Source organism: Apteryx rowi, unplaced genomic scaffold, assembly GCF_003343035.1.
Source record: "Apteryx rowi isolate R43461 unplaced genomic scaffold, aptRow1 scaffold_699, whole genome shotgun sequence".
Taxonomy (NCBI): Eukaryota; Metazoa; Chordata; class Aves; order Apterygiformes; family Apterygidae; genus Apteryx; species Apteryx rowi.
Genome location: NW_020450981.1, coordinates 36,931 through 54,870, shown reverse-complemented (window position 1 = coordinate 54,870; position 17,940 = coordinate 36,931). Strand labels below are relative to the sequence as shown.

At 51.0% G+C, this 17,940-nt stretch overlaps 1 protein-coding gene across 2 annotated transcripts in view; it reads right to left on the bottom strand.

The window, feature by feature from the left end:
• Positions 1–17,940, bottom strand: part of COL18A1 (collagen type XVIII alpha 1 chain) — a 71,045-nt gene that overhangs the window by 46,044 nt on the left and 7,061 nt on the right. Inside the window, exon 1 of one of the 2 annotated variants that reach the window (XM_026086507.1) lies at positions 2,694–2,712. The exons of the other annotated variant lie outside the window; for it this stretch is intronic. Within the exon in view, the coding sequence (XP_025942292.1) occupies positions 2,694–2,697 (4 nt within the window). The 5' untranslated portion in view covers positions 2,698–2,712. Of the gene's footprint in view, positions 1–2,693; positions 2,713–17,940 lie in introns of those variants that run through there. 2 annotated transcript variants of the gene reach the window in all.

Here is a 17,940-nt window from a genome sequence, read left to right as displayed (position 1 = left end):
CACCTGGAAAAAGCCAAAAAAATACATATCTTCCTTTTTTCAATTACTAAGTAATACAAGGGATGAGAGAGTTTTGAGCACACATAGCAGATGACCAAAAGCAATCAGTTTACCAAATATTTCCTCCTTCAATTTATCGCTTGGTTCTAAAGACAAAACATGATGTTGCTAAACTACTTTAATATGCTAGAGTTTAACTGCATATAACTAGACAAATCTAAAAGGCTGATTTGCACATGGGTCAAATTCTAATTTCTATTGAAACGTAGTTTTCTTGAAATAGGGTAAGAAGCAGTTAAGAAGCCATCACCATTGTGCGCAACAGAAAGGGAAACTGGAATGTGTATAATAACTTAGGTAATTGTGTGTGGGGGGGGGGTGGCGGGGAGAAAAATGAATATGAGGTAGAGCACGTACCTGCTCCGGGAGGGGGAAAAGAATCAAATTTAGCCTAAATACTATATTTTGTCACAAAAATCAGTATATTTGGATGGTCACCGAGCAGAGAGAAAGTTTCCCATAGGCAGAAGCATGAGAACAACCCAAAAAATATTGGCATCAGCAAGTACCGTCTGTCTGTCCCCCCCAAACATCTCCCAGCAGCCTGCCGAGGGGAAAGCAAGCAAGCCAGCGAGCGAGCTTGCTGCGAGAGGCCGGGCAGGCTGCCACCAGCAAAGGAAACCCCAGTCCTCGCTCACGGCCTCCTGCATCGTGTCGGCACAGCAGGAGCGAGGCTTCCCCTGAAACGCCCAGCCAGCAGGCGCGGGAACCACAGGGAGCTGCTTCATCTGGGCCCTCCCGCACTGCAGTCTGCAACGGCGGCGGACCGCTCTTCGGATGCGCAGTGTCTTCCTATCCAGCACCCGTGATTTGGGCACCGGGGTGCATGCAAATACAGGAGGATGGGTGCTGGGGCAAGCRCGGGAGATGGGTACGGAGCCACAGGGCATAGCACCACCTCGCAGCCCTACAGCACCCGCCCACACAGACACCCTTCTGCAAGGGGCACGGTCAAGGCAAAACCAGCTTTCAGAGCAGCAAGGGTTAAAAAAGAAAAAGAAAAAAAAGAAAAAGAAAAAAGAGAAAAAAAAAAGCAGGCATGTCTGAGGCAAAGGATTAGAGAGAATAAGGCCATTTCTCAGCAAAGACTATGGCAACATAAATAGAAAAAGTAACATTATGCCCAAGACGAAGCACTTTCGATTCATTCTTGCCCTACAATGTGGCTATTGTCTTGCTGACAACTGGTAATTATCCCAGAGCTGAAATACACTGGTATTCCCACCCTTTAACCAAGGGGATTTTGCCCCGTCCAGCCCTCCGCCACCAGCACAATTCACATACCACAAGGTTCAAAGGAGTTGGGGGGGGGGGACTGAAAAGGCCAGGGGACTGCTCTGGTGCTTCGCTTGGGAAGCRCCCTTCATTCATCCCCTAAAAGCCAAGCTGTTCGGGCTGGGTTTGCTCTGAACTGCCAGGTTTGGGGTTTGAGGACRTCTCCTTCCCATGGGGTGCGCTTCCATTGGGATGGGCTGCTTGCTTAGGGACGCCTGCAAGCGTTGTGGGGTGCAGGCGCTTACTTTTATTTATTTTATTTATTTATTTTTACGGCCCTCACCAGACCATCCCCGGGACAGCATTACAACCAGCTGGGAGGATTGTGTCTCAGAGCTGGCCAGCGCCCCGAATGCCAAGGGCTTCTTTTCCCCAAGCGACAGGTACCCGCAGCATCCATCAAACCTCCTTACAACCTCAAGCCCCAGTTTCTAAGTCCTCCTACAAGAAGCTCGGCCGCATGCAGCACACTGCGGTCCCCTCTTCCCCTCCTGCGTCTGAGGTTGCCACCCCATGATGTCCTCGTCCTGCCAAGACGGCCCCCGGTGCCCTTGGATGGAGGCGGGCAGCTTGGGAACCACGGGCGCAGCGGTGCCTCTTGTTTCCCTCTCTCCGGGCCAGGAGAATTTGCTTTGAGACCGAAAGCCGTCCGGAAAGAGCCTTTTTGCATTTCGCTAGTGGTTTGCGCTGGCCCCTGCCTACCCCAAAAATGCATTTCTGAACTCGGTGTGCACATGCCATCTTAACTCTGGAGCGTCGAAAGGCAGCTCTGGGGAGCTTCCCCATGCTGCAATTGGTGCACAGGGCTGGATGCATGTTCGTCAGAGGAGAAGGGAAGCAAAAATGCAGCTGGCAAAGGCTGAAGCCGGGACCCACTTGAGCACAGCGCAACAGGCAGCCAGGTCAAGCAAACTCAGACTGTAGCTATTTGGGAGGAGGGATCAGTGGCAAAGGCTATAAAAGGCCACAACGGCCTCATTTTTACTCCTGGCAGCTCAGAGCGGGAGGGCAGGAAACCCAAAGATGACCAAAAGAGCGGAAAGAAAGCGATAAGCTTGCAGCCCTGCTAAAAAGGGACAAGATCCATTTTCAGCCCCAATACCCGAAGGCTCCAGCTCTCCTCCACTGTCAGGAAAAAAAAGACAGCTGCGGGGCAAAAAAAAAAAAAAAAAAAAAATTTCAACTGCTGCCTCCCAAATTGTCTGAGTTTACATGACACGTCCTTGCTCAGCCTGGCAAGAAAGAGAAGAAAAACGCAAAGTTGCACAAAGCCACAACCCTCCCTCCCATCTCAAAAGCCCCAAGGCTCCTCTGGTCCCCAGATGCTGGGCTGTCCTCCTGCTGCGCACAGCACTCACCCATTTCAAGGATGCAACAGCCCGTTTCACTCTTGCTTCATGCCTCCCTCCCCACCAGCACAGAGCAGACGGGACAAACCCGTCTTAGCAGACCTGCAGCAGCTCATTTATACCTGCATGGGACAGGGGTGATTAATGGTCTAAAAAACTCCCCAATCCATTGAGAGTCCAGCCCAATGCTAGCATCAGCTCAGACTGGGGAGATAAGGTGGTAAAAAGGGCTGAAAATTGCTTCAGGGCAGACAGAAACACAACCCCGATATTGAAACTCGGATTTTTTTGTTTTGTTTTTCCAAAGCAGCCTTGGGTGACACAGGGGGGAGGACAAGCCAGGGCTGGATGGAAATGGGCAAAGCACAGACGGTGATGAGCGACGTGGCATTTTATAACGCTGGTCTTTGTATTGCCGCCCCATGCCTGCAACAGCATCTCACTTCAGCGTGTCCAGATCCAGCATATCCGGCAAGGCAGAGGATGAATTCAATGGCCTACAGAGCATGCCATGAATGCGTGGGACTAGCAACTGTTTAGGGATTTTTGCACTGTATCTCATGCATGTAAATGCACATAAGTTTCCTCCCAACGGGAGCTTTGGAAACCAACTCCTCCTGCAGCGGCACCAATTTCACAAAYGCTATCGGTGCCCAGGAGAAAAGCACCATCAATGAGCACGGCAACATCTTCTCCCTTGAAGCCTTGCCATTCCGCTCCACGAGGCTTTTTGCTTGTTTTGGGGGKTTTTTTTGAGTGTAGGAAAAGCATCAGAGAAAGGAAATGGCTCCTTAAACCCCAATAAACTGTCCCTGATCCCAACAGTTGTGCAACCCGGAGCAGCGCCGCTCCAGACAGCATCTTGCAGGCAACTATGCRGCTTGCAAATGCTGGGCTGCCCGCAGTGCCGGCTTGCTCGTGCTGGGCCAGGCTGCCCTTTGCCGTGGCCACTTGCATGCAGCTGGGGCAGGATCGGGGCCCTGTGCTGCAGCTCGGCTCCGGTCCAGTAGCAGGACAGCAATACAGATGCTCGAGCACGCATGGGCCGCGCACCCCAAAAAAATCAGCAGGTGTTGCAAATGGCCTGCCACCCTCCCCAAAGCAAAAGCATCGAAGGCCAAAAGTCCCCTCTGAGGCTGCTGTCRTGACACAGGCACTAAAACACAAGAGGTTTTGTAAAGCCTCCCCCCGTCGCCCCGCTGGCCCGCGTTTCCAGACTCCAGCTCCAAAGCATGTCGCAATTCGGAGCGTAGCTAATCCGCACTGCCGGGACCAGGCAAAGTGCACCTCGGTAGCCGAATTAGCATTCCCCGGCAAGACGGGGAAGCCGCTGAGTTAAATAAATGCATAAATAAAATTCCCCCCCCCCAAAAAAAAAGAAAGAAAAAAAGAGAAAAAAAAAAAAGCAAGCAAGCAAGAGGGAGGAGCTAGCTAGGGGACTCCACACAAGTTCGAGCCCGTCGAGACTTTGCGGGGAACAATATCCATTCTGCAGGCCCTGGAGCCCTGCCAGCAGTTTCTGCAGCCGCGCTCTAATTAAAACATGTGGACACTTGCAGCGCGGCGCCCCGGCGGCACGGAAAGCTGGCCGCCACAGAAGCGCCGACCTCAGCGCTTCTACTGCACACAGGTTCCCCATCAAAAACCACCACCCCCTGAAGGACCACCGCCGCACTCCCATGGCAGACCGCTCGCCGGATGCTGAACAGATTGAAAAGCAGGAAAAAAAACAAAACAAAACAAAAACACTTTGCAAGGCTGAGCTGGGAGTACGCTGGCATCAGCCCCTTCTCCGAGAACCAGCAAGGAAGCACCACAATTTTGGGTTCACCTGCATGTGACAGGAGCAGTGTGGGAACCGAGCTGGGGCCTGGCTCCATGCAAGGGGAAAAGCGAGCGGGAAGCATTGGAAGCACGAAACCCAGATTTCTCTCCCTTTAAACCGTTTTTGGCCGGAGGGAGTCACTTAGCGCAACTCCTCTGACCTGCTGCCTGACGGACGGAGGGCTCTGGCAGGTCCAGCTCGCTTTGCCTCTAGCTCCGGTGACCAAATTACACACTTTCGGCAGCKTTACACAAAACTTCCCTCTTCCCCCCCTGTGCGGAGCTCACATAGCCCACAGCTTCTTGACAACCATGTGCAGCCACCTGAGACAGGGCCGGCATCCAGGCTGATCCCTGAAGCAACAAAAGTTAAGACAAGGCACTGGGCTCCAACTTTTGACTGCCATGAGAAACTTGGGCAGAGGAGAAGAAGGAAGAAGAAAAAAAAAAAAAATCCCGCTGGTGGTTGGTGTGCATTTATAACTTTTTTTTTGTCCTGCTGGATCATTTTTCCCTGCCTTACAGCTACGGATCCATGCAAGCAGGTGAACTAAGAGCCGACTGTGCTGCTGCCTGCTGCTACTACTTTCTCCCACCCTCTCTGCGGAGCAGCCCATTGCCTCAGCCGGGACCAGGGTAGGTGGCACCACACATGCAACAGGGGCCCAAACCTCCCCTAGGGGGGCTTTCCAGAATATCAGAGCCCAAACGGCAAAAGGAAAAAGCAAAGAATGGACAAAGGGGACCAGCTTGCACAGCTCGCACAGCTCGCACACACCATCACCTCCGAAAAGGAGGTGAGGAAGGAAAGCAGGATAAAGTCCAGAAGGGACTGCAGGGAAAGCAAAGGAAGTACTTAAAAGATTAAAGTGGGACAATGTTATCAGCACACTGCCGCTCTACTCCTCTAAGTTGCAGGGGCTGGCTCGCACAAGGGGAGCGCAGGCACCCGTGCTGGCTAGCAGGCTGAAMCACCCGGCACACAAAATTTCTGCTCTCCCAGGCAGATCCTGGTAATACTTTGGAGAAAAGAAGGTGGGAGAGGTTCTTGGGAGCATTTGGAAAGGACTCAGCACCAAAACAGCCCGGAGATTGAGCAGGATGCAGCGCCYGCGGCTGATGCTGAAATCGCACCAAGGACGAGGCGCTCCAAGGCAAGGAATGGCTTGAGGGCGTTGCTGCTCCAGACACATCCCACCTGCGGAGGCTGCAGGATCAGGCCCTTTCCTGATGCCAGGCCAGCACCCCATGCTGAAAACCCACCAAGAAACATCCATCAGGATCCACTAGGAGATCCCAAGCCCCCAGATCAACATAAGCAAAATTTGGCCATAYGCCCAGAGCTGCCCTAAAACACATATTGTTGCCACAAAAGACCCCGTCCATCAGCCCCACAGGTGTCCCAAGCAGAAAAGTGTGGCATCTCACCCTGACCTAGAGCAGGGCTTCCCAGGGGGCTTCAAATTGCTAGGAGAGACCAATAGGGCCAGCACAAGTGCTAATACGCTTCCCTACCATCTATTCAGTTTTTAATTTCCAAGGAAAGGTGGGATTCAGCTCCAGGTGGGATTCAGCTCCAGGTGGTAGGCATCTGAATGCAGGTGTTTCCATATGCTCCTGGTGGCTGTACCCACTCCTACCCTCAGCAGAGATATGACTATAGTTATCAGAACCTGGAGAGCCACTTGGCTCACCCTAAAGGAGATGMCTATGTTTGGTGAGCCAGGTGGACCTCCGAGCTTTGCTGATCGCATGATTCCACCTACGCCGTGCACACAGGGTGCTCGGACTCCTGACTCTGCACACAGGGACTCCTGCATGATTGGAAATACCCAATGGTATCCAGCTGACCTCCACCTGCCACTCCACAAGGCCACGGACCTACTGCTAAGGCACCAAAACATAGGACCTCCTCCTCATGGTGCTATTTTTACTGGCTATGGCTGGTACTGAGTGCCATCTCTGAACATGCCCCTCAAAGAGAAGCCTCCAGCCCTCACAGGCATGATGCTAGAACTCCTTGGGTCTGTAAAGCAACGTCAGGAAAACTCATAAGCACAACAGGGTCATCAAGAGATTAAACAGCAAAAAAGATTAACCAGCAAAATGGAGTCATTTTTCCTGATTGTTCATAACCCAATWAATGCAGAGCTGTTACCTTGAAACACTAGGAGCTGCTAACAGTCACRGGCATAATTTTTACTGGTATTAGCAAAACTACGTTTCATCAAGATATGCCACATTAGCAACACCCCAAGGCAAGAGGGATACAAGTTGTTAACAGCAAGCTGTTGCACACCAACTCTTAACGCAGCCATGCAACCGTATCAAACTGCCAGAGCAGCTGGAACATTAGGATGCAGGGAATGTATTAAGAGATTTGTTTCTACTGCACAGTTGTATTTGTCTTGGCACAGTGAGAGTCAGATTTACAGTGACATTGACTCCCCACAAAGTCCCAGCAGGGTCTTGTCTGAGCTGGCATGACTTAGCAGAGCAAGTGGACTTTGCTCCCCTGTCTTCACCGGGAGGCAGAGCATCTCCTCCCACACTCTGGAGTGCTTCCCAGGCCGTGTAGGAGTCGTATGCTACCTGATCTAGTCTTGGTTTTGGTGGGGGCAGGCATGCTTAGCGACCAGCTCCTGTCAAAAGCAGGTAGAGGCAGGCTAGCCGAAACATTTGGGAGCCCATTTTATCACCAGTAACTTTGCAAGAGTCTCCCAAATCTCCCTGTTGCTTGGAGCAGAGCTAACCTCTCACCACAGGAGATGCCTGCAGAGCTCCGGGGCATCTAAGCAGGCGTAGATAACACGGCTGTGCAAGCTCCTGGAGACATCTGTTTAAGGTGGCCTCTGCACAACCCTGCCTTGACCCTGCCCAGGCTTCCCGGGACAAGCCGGGGACAAGCATCAAGCCTGCCCGTGCAAAACAGCAGGCATTCAGTCAATGAACCATTACCATGTGATGGAGCAGGACCCATCAAACACCCTTCCTACACCACAGTTTTAATCCCTGTTGCTAGGACACCTGCTAGGAAAGAAATACAATACTTATGGATTAGCGTCTAGGCTGTCTGACCTTTCTCTTGGTTTTCTAGGTAGGTATGACTGGGACAAAAATTAGGCCTCAGGCGCTGATAGTGATGCTCAGTAAAAGTTGTTTGTAGTCCCTAAAAGATCTGAGCTGTGGGAGGGAGGAACATTCCTGCCGCTGAAAAAGCCATTTAAACTACCTGCTTCAGGAAAAGGATGTGCAAAAGAGAAATTCAGGCCTTGCAACCTACTGCCAAGCCCAGGGTTTGCCCAGCAACCCAGCCTGACAAAAGACTCTTTCACGAAAGGGGACAATGTCAACTCTACAATTAGCAGTGGAAAAGAAAAAGAGCTGAAAGAAGATTATTACCTCCAGTGTTGCCTTTGAGGACTGGAGGCYGATGGGCCCCTCTCGAACATTTTCATTAACTCTTTAGGCTGTGTCCAAGGAGGGAACATGGGAAGCAACTGTGGCATTTTAGAGCTGGCTGCTAACATCTGCCCCAGCTCAGCTCCTGAAGCCCTGGGGAGGTGTTCAGTGGAGGAGGCTCCTTCCTAAGCTCTGTGGGGCAGCAGCTTCCCATGGCCACATGCTGGTACTCCAGAGAGGACAGAGGGGCCAGCACTGAGGCCACCAGAGAAAAAATCCCAACTTGTGTCTTCCGGAAGGGCAGCTGTCCCCACAAGGGGCTCACAAGACCTCACACTGGTGGAAGAGGAGCAAAGGCATCTCGGGGGTGGAGGGAGGCTTTAAATCTAGCTGGACAGAGGGGTCAGGAAAATCCCTGGAGACAGATGGTCACTGCACACAAAGCATCTCAGCAGGTCTCCACTCTGGAAGAGTCCACTTTAAATCCCATACAAGAGAAGAAACCTATATTGGCGTCTTCAGAGAAAACAGCCTAGAGACTTCTCTTCTCCTTTGCCCTCCAAAAAAACCAAAAAAAGGCATTTAGGAGAGGCTTAGGACATACATTTCCATTCTGAACCAACTCTTCACCAAAGCCTGACCAGCCAACACTGGATATAAGGTGKTGTTTTGCAATCTCACAGAACACAAAAAGGACACCCATTCCCTTGAGCACTTTTGGGTTAGTTTGGCAGCAGTTGATGACTTTGCACCTGAGYTCCAATGCTGAATCAAACCCAGCGAATAACAGTGAACCAGAAGGGACCTGGACCATCACTGCTGCCCCCTCCATGTCCTGCATGACCATGGAGAGGGCCCACAGAGTGCTACCATGCCCTCCACTGCATGAGGGCATACTTCATGCTGCAATGCTGCTTTCTCACGCCTTTCCCTGACAAACCATCTCTGCTGGTGAACTTCATCTGACTAACCCACAACACATGACCCTCTGCACACCTTACCCTTCACCAACAGACCTCCCCTGCTTTCCCTGAYGGCCATCTCCTCCTTCTAAGACAAGGTCTCACTCTGAAGCATCCAGTCTCCTCCCAGCCTTCTGACCACTGTTGCCAATACCTTGTTTTTGACGTTCTCCAAGCAGGACACAGAAATTTTCTTGACAAATTGTCAAGAAGGGATAAGCAAGAGTTTCCGTCTGACACAAAGCCCATGTTCTTGCTACCACAATCTCCAGACAAACCCCGAGGATTCCCTACAAAATCAAGTGCTAACTGGGCATCAGAGAGAGAGGCACAGGAAGCAGAGTCTTTGCTTGGCTTGCTGACCAAAAGGCACAAGCCTGCCCCAAGGCAGCAACAAGGCTCACAGTGCCAGGTACAGCAGGGCATGGCAGAAAAAAAAAAAAAAGCAGAACTTTCTTCAAAAGGGGGAAGAGTATTTCAGCATGCAACTCCATCTCGCAGGCTTATGCCTTCAGCACTAGCACAAAGTGACCTACAGAGCCACTGACTCAGGCAGAGAGCTTTTTGGAAGCAGCTGGCAGYGCTGGAGACTTTCTCCTGGCTGAATGTGGGAAATGGGACCGTTCAGTGATCATGACTGTAGGATGAGAAACTTCCTTACTAAAGACATTGAGTGGCTGCACGCGATGCTGCAAGTCATGCTGCTGCCTTCTTCTGCCTTGTTTAGCCAAGTGAGGGACCCACCTGCACACACAGGGCTGTTCAGGGCTGCAGGCAGCCTGCCCCATCCCATCAGGCACTACATGCAGGGAGGACGCTGGAAGCATCAGAAGATCCCCCAGTCCATCAGCCTTTGTAGCTTGCTGCAGCCCGACATCTCCATCTCCCCACCAAAAAAACGCAGTACCTTGTTATAAAACAAYATTTTATCTGACAGCATCCCAACTAACCAGTGGGAAAAGGTTAGAAAACTCCCTCCAAATGTTTCTGTAGATGCTAGCACTATCCTCTGGTTACAGCTGTTCCRCTGGGGCTGACAATAGCACCTTTGAGCTTATCTCATGGCAGGGGTGACWAACTGATAAGCCTGTAACCAAAGCAGGGCTGCCCACAACTGATACTCCAGAKGCACAGATGGCTGCCAAATCCAGCAGCCGGCCGGCCATGAGATACTCCGCCAGGAAAACAGCAGGGCTTTTCTCTTCCAAATACCTGGGGCGAAACCTAAAACCTCAGTATTTCCAGCAAAGCTTTCCCTTTCGCTGCTTGCCACGAGGATATCTGGGGGGCACTCAGGCCAAATAACCTGGCTGGGAGTGGTTTGTCCCAATGGTGCCTGTTGTTCCCTGAGCTGCGGGGCACAGCCAAAGCAACTGGGGGTAAAGCACTGCTCAGGGGATTACTTGAAGTAAATCACCCAAGCGAAAATCTGGCCAGACAGCAAACCTTTGGCCAGGCTGCCATCCATTTAGGAGCTTTATCAGGAAAAAGGCCAGTCTGAACACCGTCACAGGACAGGCATGCATGGTGACAGCTCATCCTTATGCCAGGACAGGCCCCATGACCATTGCTTTTCAGACACACCACGGGGCTGGAGGCACTCGCTGGCTTAGAAGTCAGCCAAGGTGGCCCCATGCCTAAAATCYGCACTCGCAGGGACTGGCTGTAGCATTTGGCTTGTCCCAGCACAGATACAGAAATTTAACAGCAAACCTAATATGTGGCAGTAYCCCAAAAAGCAGCAGAAAGAACAASTATATGCAGAAATACAAGTTTTCACCTCCATTTCCCTTGAACAAGGCTGCAGCAAGCTCTGGCTAACAGATCTGCAGGCACACCAGATGCAGGTCTTGCTAGGAGAAAACAGCATGCCACATGCTCAAATGATGCAGGTACCACGTCATTACAGCCCAAAATGCTCAGCGAGCTCCCAGGCGAGCCAACCTCCATCTCTCCAGTGGGATAACCTAGCTGCAGGCTGGGCACTGCCAGCTAGACCCAAACCCACCTCAGGCTCCACAGGCTGGAGAACTGCCTGGGGTGTCCAAATTGCTGCTCCAAATTCAGCCACAGACATCATCTTTTAGGTTGGCCTGGCTGCTGCCTAGACTGGGAATTAAATCTGCACCCTGAATTTGCCTGGGAGGATAATATGATATCCCAGGTAGGAAGGCACCGAGTGGAGGAGGAAGGACYGGGAAAGTATCAGCCAGCCATGCACAGAAAGCTTTACCCAGGCCTCTCCYGCATTCGTCCTCATTTGCTCTGTGATTTGGGATGTACTGGGGACATCTCCAATGATGTCCATGTCCACAGGGTCTGTGGCAAGCGCTGTCCTGTGCTCACTCTCCTCTGGACATAAAGACACTCTCTCATGTTAACACCTCCTGACCCGTTGCAGAGGAGGAATGCAACGCAATGCCACGTGCAGYGCTTGGGGGCTTTGGGAAGGCGAAACCCCGCTCCCAACACAGTGGGTGGTAACGTCCTTACAAAACGCAGGGCCTCCAGGCTCTGGGACCCTCCCCGTTGTGGCCTCAGAGTTATAACTCCACACATGGGCTTYGCGCATGCTCAATAGTGGAGCGCAAATTAATCTCGTGAGCAATGCAAGTGGTTATTAAGCACAAGCACTGTGCTAATGAATGCTGGATTTGGAGTCTTATGGTTTCAGCATGCAGAAGAACAAACACTACAATGTCTTCTGCTGCAGGACAGCCGCGGGACCAAGTTTGGGAAGATGCTGGTATTAGCGAGTGGGAAACTCAACCCATGCTGCTGCCTTGGGCTCCATGTAATCCATGAGTCCCAGGTCTGGGCAACCCCACCTCCCGTCCGGGTGCCACACTTGACACCGGGACTTATCTTTCCAGGTAGGACATGACCCCTTCCAAGGCAGGGAAACGGAGACATTCAYCTTGTTCCACCTAATGGACCAAGGCTGGACTTTGTGCTTTACTGTTTCATCTCAGGCACATTCATCTCAAGGTTGAAGAATGATTTTATACTTGCTTTCACGCARCTTCTGTACCTTAGGGGTCCCTAACGGAGGGAAGGAGGGACACCAGCTACTGACACCACCTCTCTGGGGACAGATAAGAGAGGGGGCTGTTRGAGGGAGTGGGGGGCTCCTGCTCTGGGACCCCCGCACAAAAGGGGAGATGATGACTTCAAGCTGGCAAGCAAGATTGGATTTGGAGAGATGCCTGGCAGCAGCTCCCTCTCGGAGACCAGGCTTGCAACATGAATCAGTCTTGCAGTGCCCTAACAAAACATACTGTGGCCAGAGTGACCACCAGCATGTTTCTTCCACTGCCAAAGCCTGAATTACACCTCAGGGGCACTGGCTCATACTGGGGTGAGGGGGGACACGATGTCTGAATCCATTTTAAAAATCCTGCGGAGGCTGGGGCTCACCCTGCTCTGGGGCTGGGGCAAGGCCTAGCTGCCCCAGGAGGGGCTCCAAGGCACTTGGGAAGCAGCTGAGTAACCAGAAGCTCAATTCCTAGGATGAGAGCAAGCATCAGAGCTGTTCAAGAGTTGAGGAGCAAAAACCTGCMGGCAATGTCTGTTATTACAGCTTTCCTCTAGCTTCTGGAGCATCATTGTTTTATGCTGGAAGAGCACACCTGGGAAAGAGCTTTGGAAATGTCTCAGGATCAACAGGAGCGAGGGCTGCAAAAGGGGATTGGAAAGTCCAGACAACCGCTCAAGAGAGGGGTAAACTGTGTGGCTGTTCTGGTGGCTATGATTGACTGGCAATGCATATTCTGGGATGCAGGGTCCCCAGTACCACCCAGAAAGACTCCCCAAATCAGGGCATTTCTTCCAGAAGCAGTGAGTACCCACTGCCCCAGCACTGAAGCTGAGCCCAGGGTCTCTTAGTCAGCACTCCCTCTGAGCCTGCATTTTCCCAAGATGTGGACCCTGGCCTTTCTGGAGAGCGTTTTGGGGCCAGAGGGGAAAGAACATGCTGAAAAGATGCCTTCCCATCAGGAATGGCCCCGGGGAGCTGGCTTAGAACAAGACAAGCAGTCGTTTYACCTTGCCAAGATGCATAACACACATGGGGCTTGGAAGCCCTGCTCCATCCCGACAGGAACGAACAAACCCCAGATCCTTAAACCACAACATCCAAGAGGAAGGGAGACCACRTTTGGGACAGAGACCAGAAGGCAGGCTTAGGTCTGCATGCTCGCTTCAAGCAGGAGAGACGGCATCCCTGCGTGCTGTAGGCGAAGGCAGCGGTACGGTGAGGGTATCTGTCTCATGGACTCCATATCGGACATGGGAATATTTTTGGACAGCAGGGATCTGGGGATTGGGGAGTTCAAGAATCAAAGACAAAGCAAGTTTAGAGGAGGAGAGCAGAGGACCCCAGAGCTGCCTCGCTACCCCAGCATCCACTCCTCACCCGCCTGCCAGACCAAGCATATGCATAAATGAGCGCAGGTTGCCTCGTTCCCCCATCAGGGAGGACCCTAGTAATCCCCACCCGGGCAGACGCAGCAGAAAGCACAACACCCCAGCAACACCCATCTCGGCAAACACACAGTTCCCACATTGGCAGGGGGGGAAAAAAATCTTCTGGCACTCTTTGCATTCCCTGATCTCGCATTGCTACCTGTTTAATAATTAAAGCCTATTGCCAGCCAGAACAAATACAGAGTTCCCTAATCCAACACCGTCAACCGTATCAGCTGTCTGGGACCAGCCAGCAGCAACAACCAGTTAAAACCTTGTGCATCAGACTGCAAATCAGACACAACCTGCTTCCTTGGGAGAAATACCTTCACACTTGGCTTCCTTGGCTGGGAACGTCACAAGGCTGTAAGGACAGCAGACGGGTCTCAAGCCAACATCCACAGCACTATCACAGTAACCAAGCACTGCGTGCTTATCGGGGGTTATCAAAAAGGTGAAGTTTATCCAAAAGTCAACAGGCCCCAACTCAATTAAGTTACAGACTAACTAGAAGGGGAGGGGAAAAAAAAAAAAAAACTTGTTTAACAACAGCATTTACTGGAGGGGAGACAGGTGGCTTACTTACCAATTATAAAATCAGAGATAGCTTTAAGGGCCGTTGGGCTGACASAGAAAATAATAATTCAAGATTTATGTCAACAGCAATGCTGTGAAGAATGCTGGGATGATAGCACAAGAATCGCAAGCTGTGGAGCATATTTCCAGGTGCCCTCACTGCTGTTTGCACCCCAGCCTGTTCTTAWGTACAAGGAGCTGCCCATAACCTGCAGACAAGGGCAATGCTTTTGCTCAGGGAAGCGGTCATAGGAAGAGAAGGATCTTCAAAGCCCTCGGCCCGAGAAGAAGAAATGAGCAGATCAAGCTTGGGAATAAAATAAAAATACAATAAAGCTCAGTAATGACCAATTTCCTTGTAAAAAGAGCTGGGACACAATGCCAAAAAAAGCAATTTAAGAACTCCACAAAAGCACCCTTTTTAACTTAAAACTACCAGACACAAGATGTTCCAGGCCAGATGTTGCTTGCTGAGAAAGCCTTCAGCATGGAAGACACTCCTGCCAGATGGCATTTCTGGTCAAAGCTAGGAGCACGGCTCTTCTCAAGAGCATTGCTCGATAAACAACCCCATAACCTGCAGGGTCTCGAGTCCTTGGCGGCCCAGCTCCCAAGCTTGGTTCCTACCTGCCACTCTCAAAAAAAACAGCCCCCGGCTCCTGACTCCTTCCTCAGCCCAGACCAACTGCTGGTAGGGCGAGCAAAAGCCATCATGCCTCCAGCCCTCAGGAACGGTCCTCTAACGCCCAACAAGTTTATTAATTGCACGCATGCCTAAAATCCTTTGCTTGCGAGGTTTTCTGGCTTGCAGTCTCTCGCGTGCCCAGGAGGGGATGGAAAACAAACCAAGAAACAGAACATATGCTGACATCTCATTACACCCGAAGAGTAACGAGTGCAGACGCAAACCCTAGCAAACGCATGGGGCACCGGGAAGGGAAACCCCTCGGTTTTGCCACTAACCTCCCATCCCACTCCAAAGGTGACCCTGCTCTCACTGACTGGAAAACAAACGAACAAACAAAAAAATGCAATCTTGCATCCCATATCTAAACACAACAAGCTTTCTGTTTAACAAAGGCTTTTCACTCGTTATTAGGATTTAATAACAGAGCTGAGCTTTCACGGGGGGGACAGACTTACTAGTGTCCAAACAATTTAATACTCAGTCCAAATCTGTGCAAGTATCATACCAAGTGTGTTAGCCACAGGAATTTCCCAGAAATCTTTGGTAAGTCATCCTGGCTGTGTGCTCTTAAGGTTTTCCCACCATGGTGTCCTTCCATCTGTGCTCTTTGGCTGCTCCCAAAAAACACCAYACATTTTTGCCCTCTGCTCTCTTAAGCCTGTTCCACCTTTCCCCATGCTTTGCACCCTTTGCTTTCACATTTCTCCTAATAGCTTTGAATCCACATTAATGCAACCCCGGAAGTCCTCGTTAACTGTATAAATGTCCAAACCATTTTTTAAATCCTGTTCAGCTCTTTGTTTCAATTACATCTTTGGCAACACTCTCTACGTTAATCAAGTAYGATGCTAAAAGCCAAAAACGCACACGCACTGGGCTACTACACACATTCCACTACCCACAGAGTCAGGGGCTGGGACTTTCTCCCACTCCTTGATATTCAGGGGATATTGGATCTAGCCAACACCTTTGCGGAGGCTGATATTTTCCATGTCATCATCCAACTCTCTGCAACTCCTCTGAGCACCAGCTCTCAGCAAGACCTTGCCCATCTTTCCAGAGGGTGGCTACATCTCCACTGCTGCTGGCTGCCCAGGACTGAGGAATCCCAGGAAAAGCCACAACAAACACACTTGGGTACCCAAAGGAAGAGCAAACCAGCTTGACAAATATGTGGGTGATGAACCCAAACTGGCGAGAGGGCCCCACCCTCCCCCAATCCAGAGAGAAGAGATCAAGCTATGAGRTGAAATGGAGCCCAGCAAAAGCTCCCCATTCATCGCAGGAGATGCTGTCTCCAAACAACCCCCCCAAGCTGTATACACAGTCAGAGAGATGCACAGGACGCTCTTGGAAACTGCTCCTCCCCAGCACATTCTCAAATGYCATCAGATATGCTAGAAGATCATTAAAATGCTTTATTAATCCCGTACCTCTGAGCTGCTGATATACATCCGATATTTAATCCCAGATGTCTCCTTTAATGCTTTGAACTCTCTACTGAAATGCCAGAATTAATTCTTTTCTTGGTAAACTATCCAACTTCTGGAAGAGACAGAGTGCACTCACTGGGACTGTTGTTTCAGAACTTAGACTATCATCTGTAGCAATTGCCATTAACCAGATCAGTGCAGGAGAGAAATACACACCACGTACAAAGGAAAACAGCAGTTGGGGGAACAAAGCAGGAGAAATGAGGCGTAGGCAAGCCTTTGCTAGCAAAGCTGCACAGCAGCCCCTGCCAGCCCCACAACTCATGACCAAGCAGCCTCCAAGTCTCCCTCCCTTGGTCATCTCAGGTTCAATACTAGGTGGTGGATGAAACCCTGTAAATCCCCACTAATGCTTCTCCGCGCAACTGCTGAGCCCTTGTCCCAAGCATGCAGGGCATGGCAATCTCTTGGATCTTCAAGCTCTGTTCCCTTCTGCTACTCTGTGCCAGGCCATGTCAACCCCTCGAGCAATTTTCTGCATGATTCAGACCATTGTCCTCCTACCACCTCCATTTGCCACCCCTGGAACTTTCTTTGGGCACACCCCTCCCAGCAAAACTCCAAAGCAGAAGTGGCAATTGCTCTAACTTCTCCTCTCAACTCTCTCCCTCCGAGAGACCTTGCCTCATGCAAAGCAGCCCCAAACTCAGAGCATTTCTCAAGGCAAGATGCAGGGAAACATTAGCTAGAATGCAGGAGGGTCATCTGTGGCTGCTTGCAGGGWGCAAGGGGTACACAAGGAGATTCTTCTTCCTCTGCTTTCCAGACCTGGAGCAAGTACTCCTCCTTGAACCCAATTTCTCTGTACATCTTTTCCAACCACAAAGGGTGGCTCCAGCTCCACTCCAAGGATCGTATCGGAATAGGGCTCCTCTCAGACCTCCCTGAAGCAAAGAATCACTCAGACACTAGAGAGCTGGCAAAAAAGAGAGCCAACAGGAGCAGACACCTGCTTACTGCAGCCACCGGCGACTGGAGGGCTCCTAGGCAGTGGGACCAAGGACAAGGTTACCCCTGAGCCATGGGAAGAAACATGAGAACTTTAGCACTGGAARGATGCACCACAGAGAGTCACACATCAGCAGAGACCATTTGCCTCCCAAAACAGCTGGGCAGAGGGAACCCTTCGCTATCCTCTATTCAATGCTCTGGAAGAAGGAGATGATTTCCAGTGGAGGGAAACTTAAACCAAGACATCAAACCAGAGTGAGACCCAGCAGCTGGAAAGGAGAAGTTGGTAAATTAGTAAAACTGCACATATGCAAGGGTGAAACATCTCAGGCTCACCTAAAAGAATGGGTCATTCCACCTGCCTCTGCGCCAGCACTGGGTTTGCTCAAATAGCTGTGCCAACAAGACGCCGACTCACTGGAGGACACATCAGCCAGTGAATCACAGAATCACAGAATCGCTGAGGTTAGAAGGGACCTCTGGAGATCATCTAGTCCAACCCCCCTGCTCAAGCAGGGTCAACTAGAGCATATTGCACAGGATTGCATCCRGGCRKGTTTYGAATATCTCCAGAGAAGGAGACTCCACAATCACTCTGGGCAGCCTGTTCCAGTGCTCTGTCACCCTCACAGTGAAAAAGTATTTCCTCATGTTCAGATGGAATTGTCCGTGTTTCAGTTTGTGCCCRTTGCCTCGCGTCCTGTCACTCAGCACCACTGAAAAGAGTCTGGTCCCATCCTCTCGACACCCTCCCTTCAGATACTTGTACACATTAATAAGATCTCCTCTCAGCCTTCTCTTCTCCAAGCTAAAAAAGCCCAGCTCTCTCAGCTGTTCCTCATAAGAGAGATGCTCCAGTCCCCTAATCACCTTTGTAGCCCTTTGCTGGACTTGCT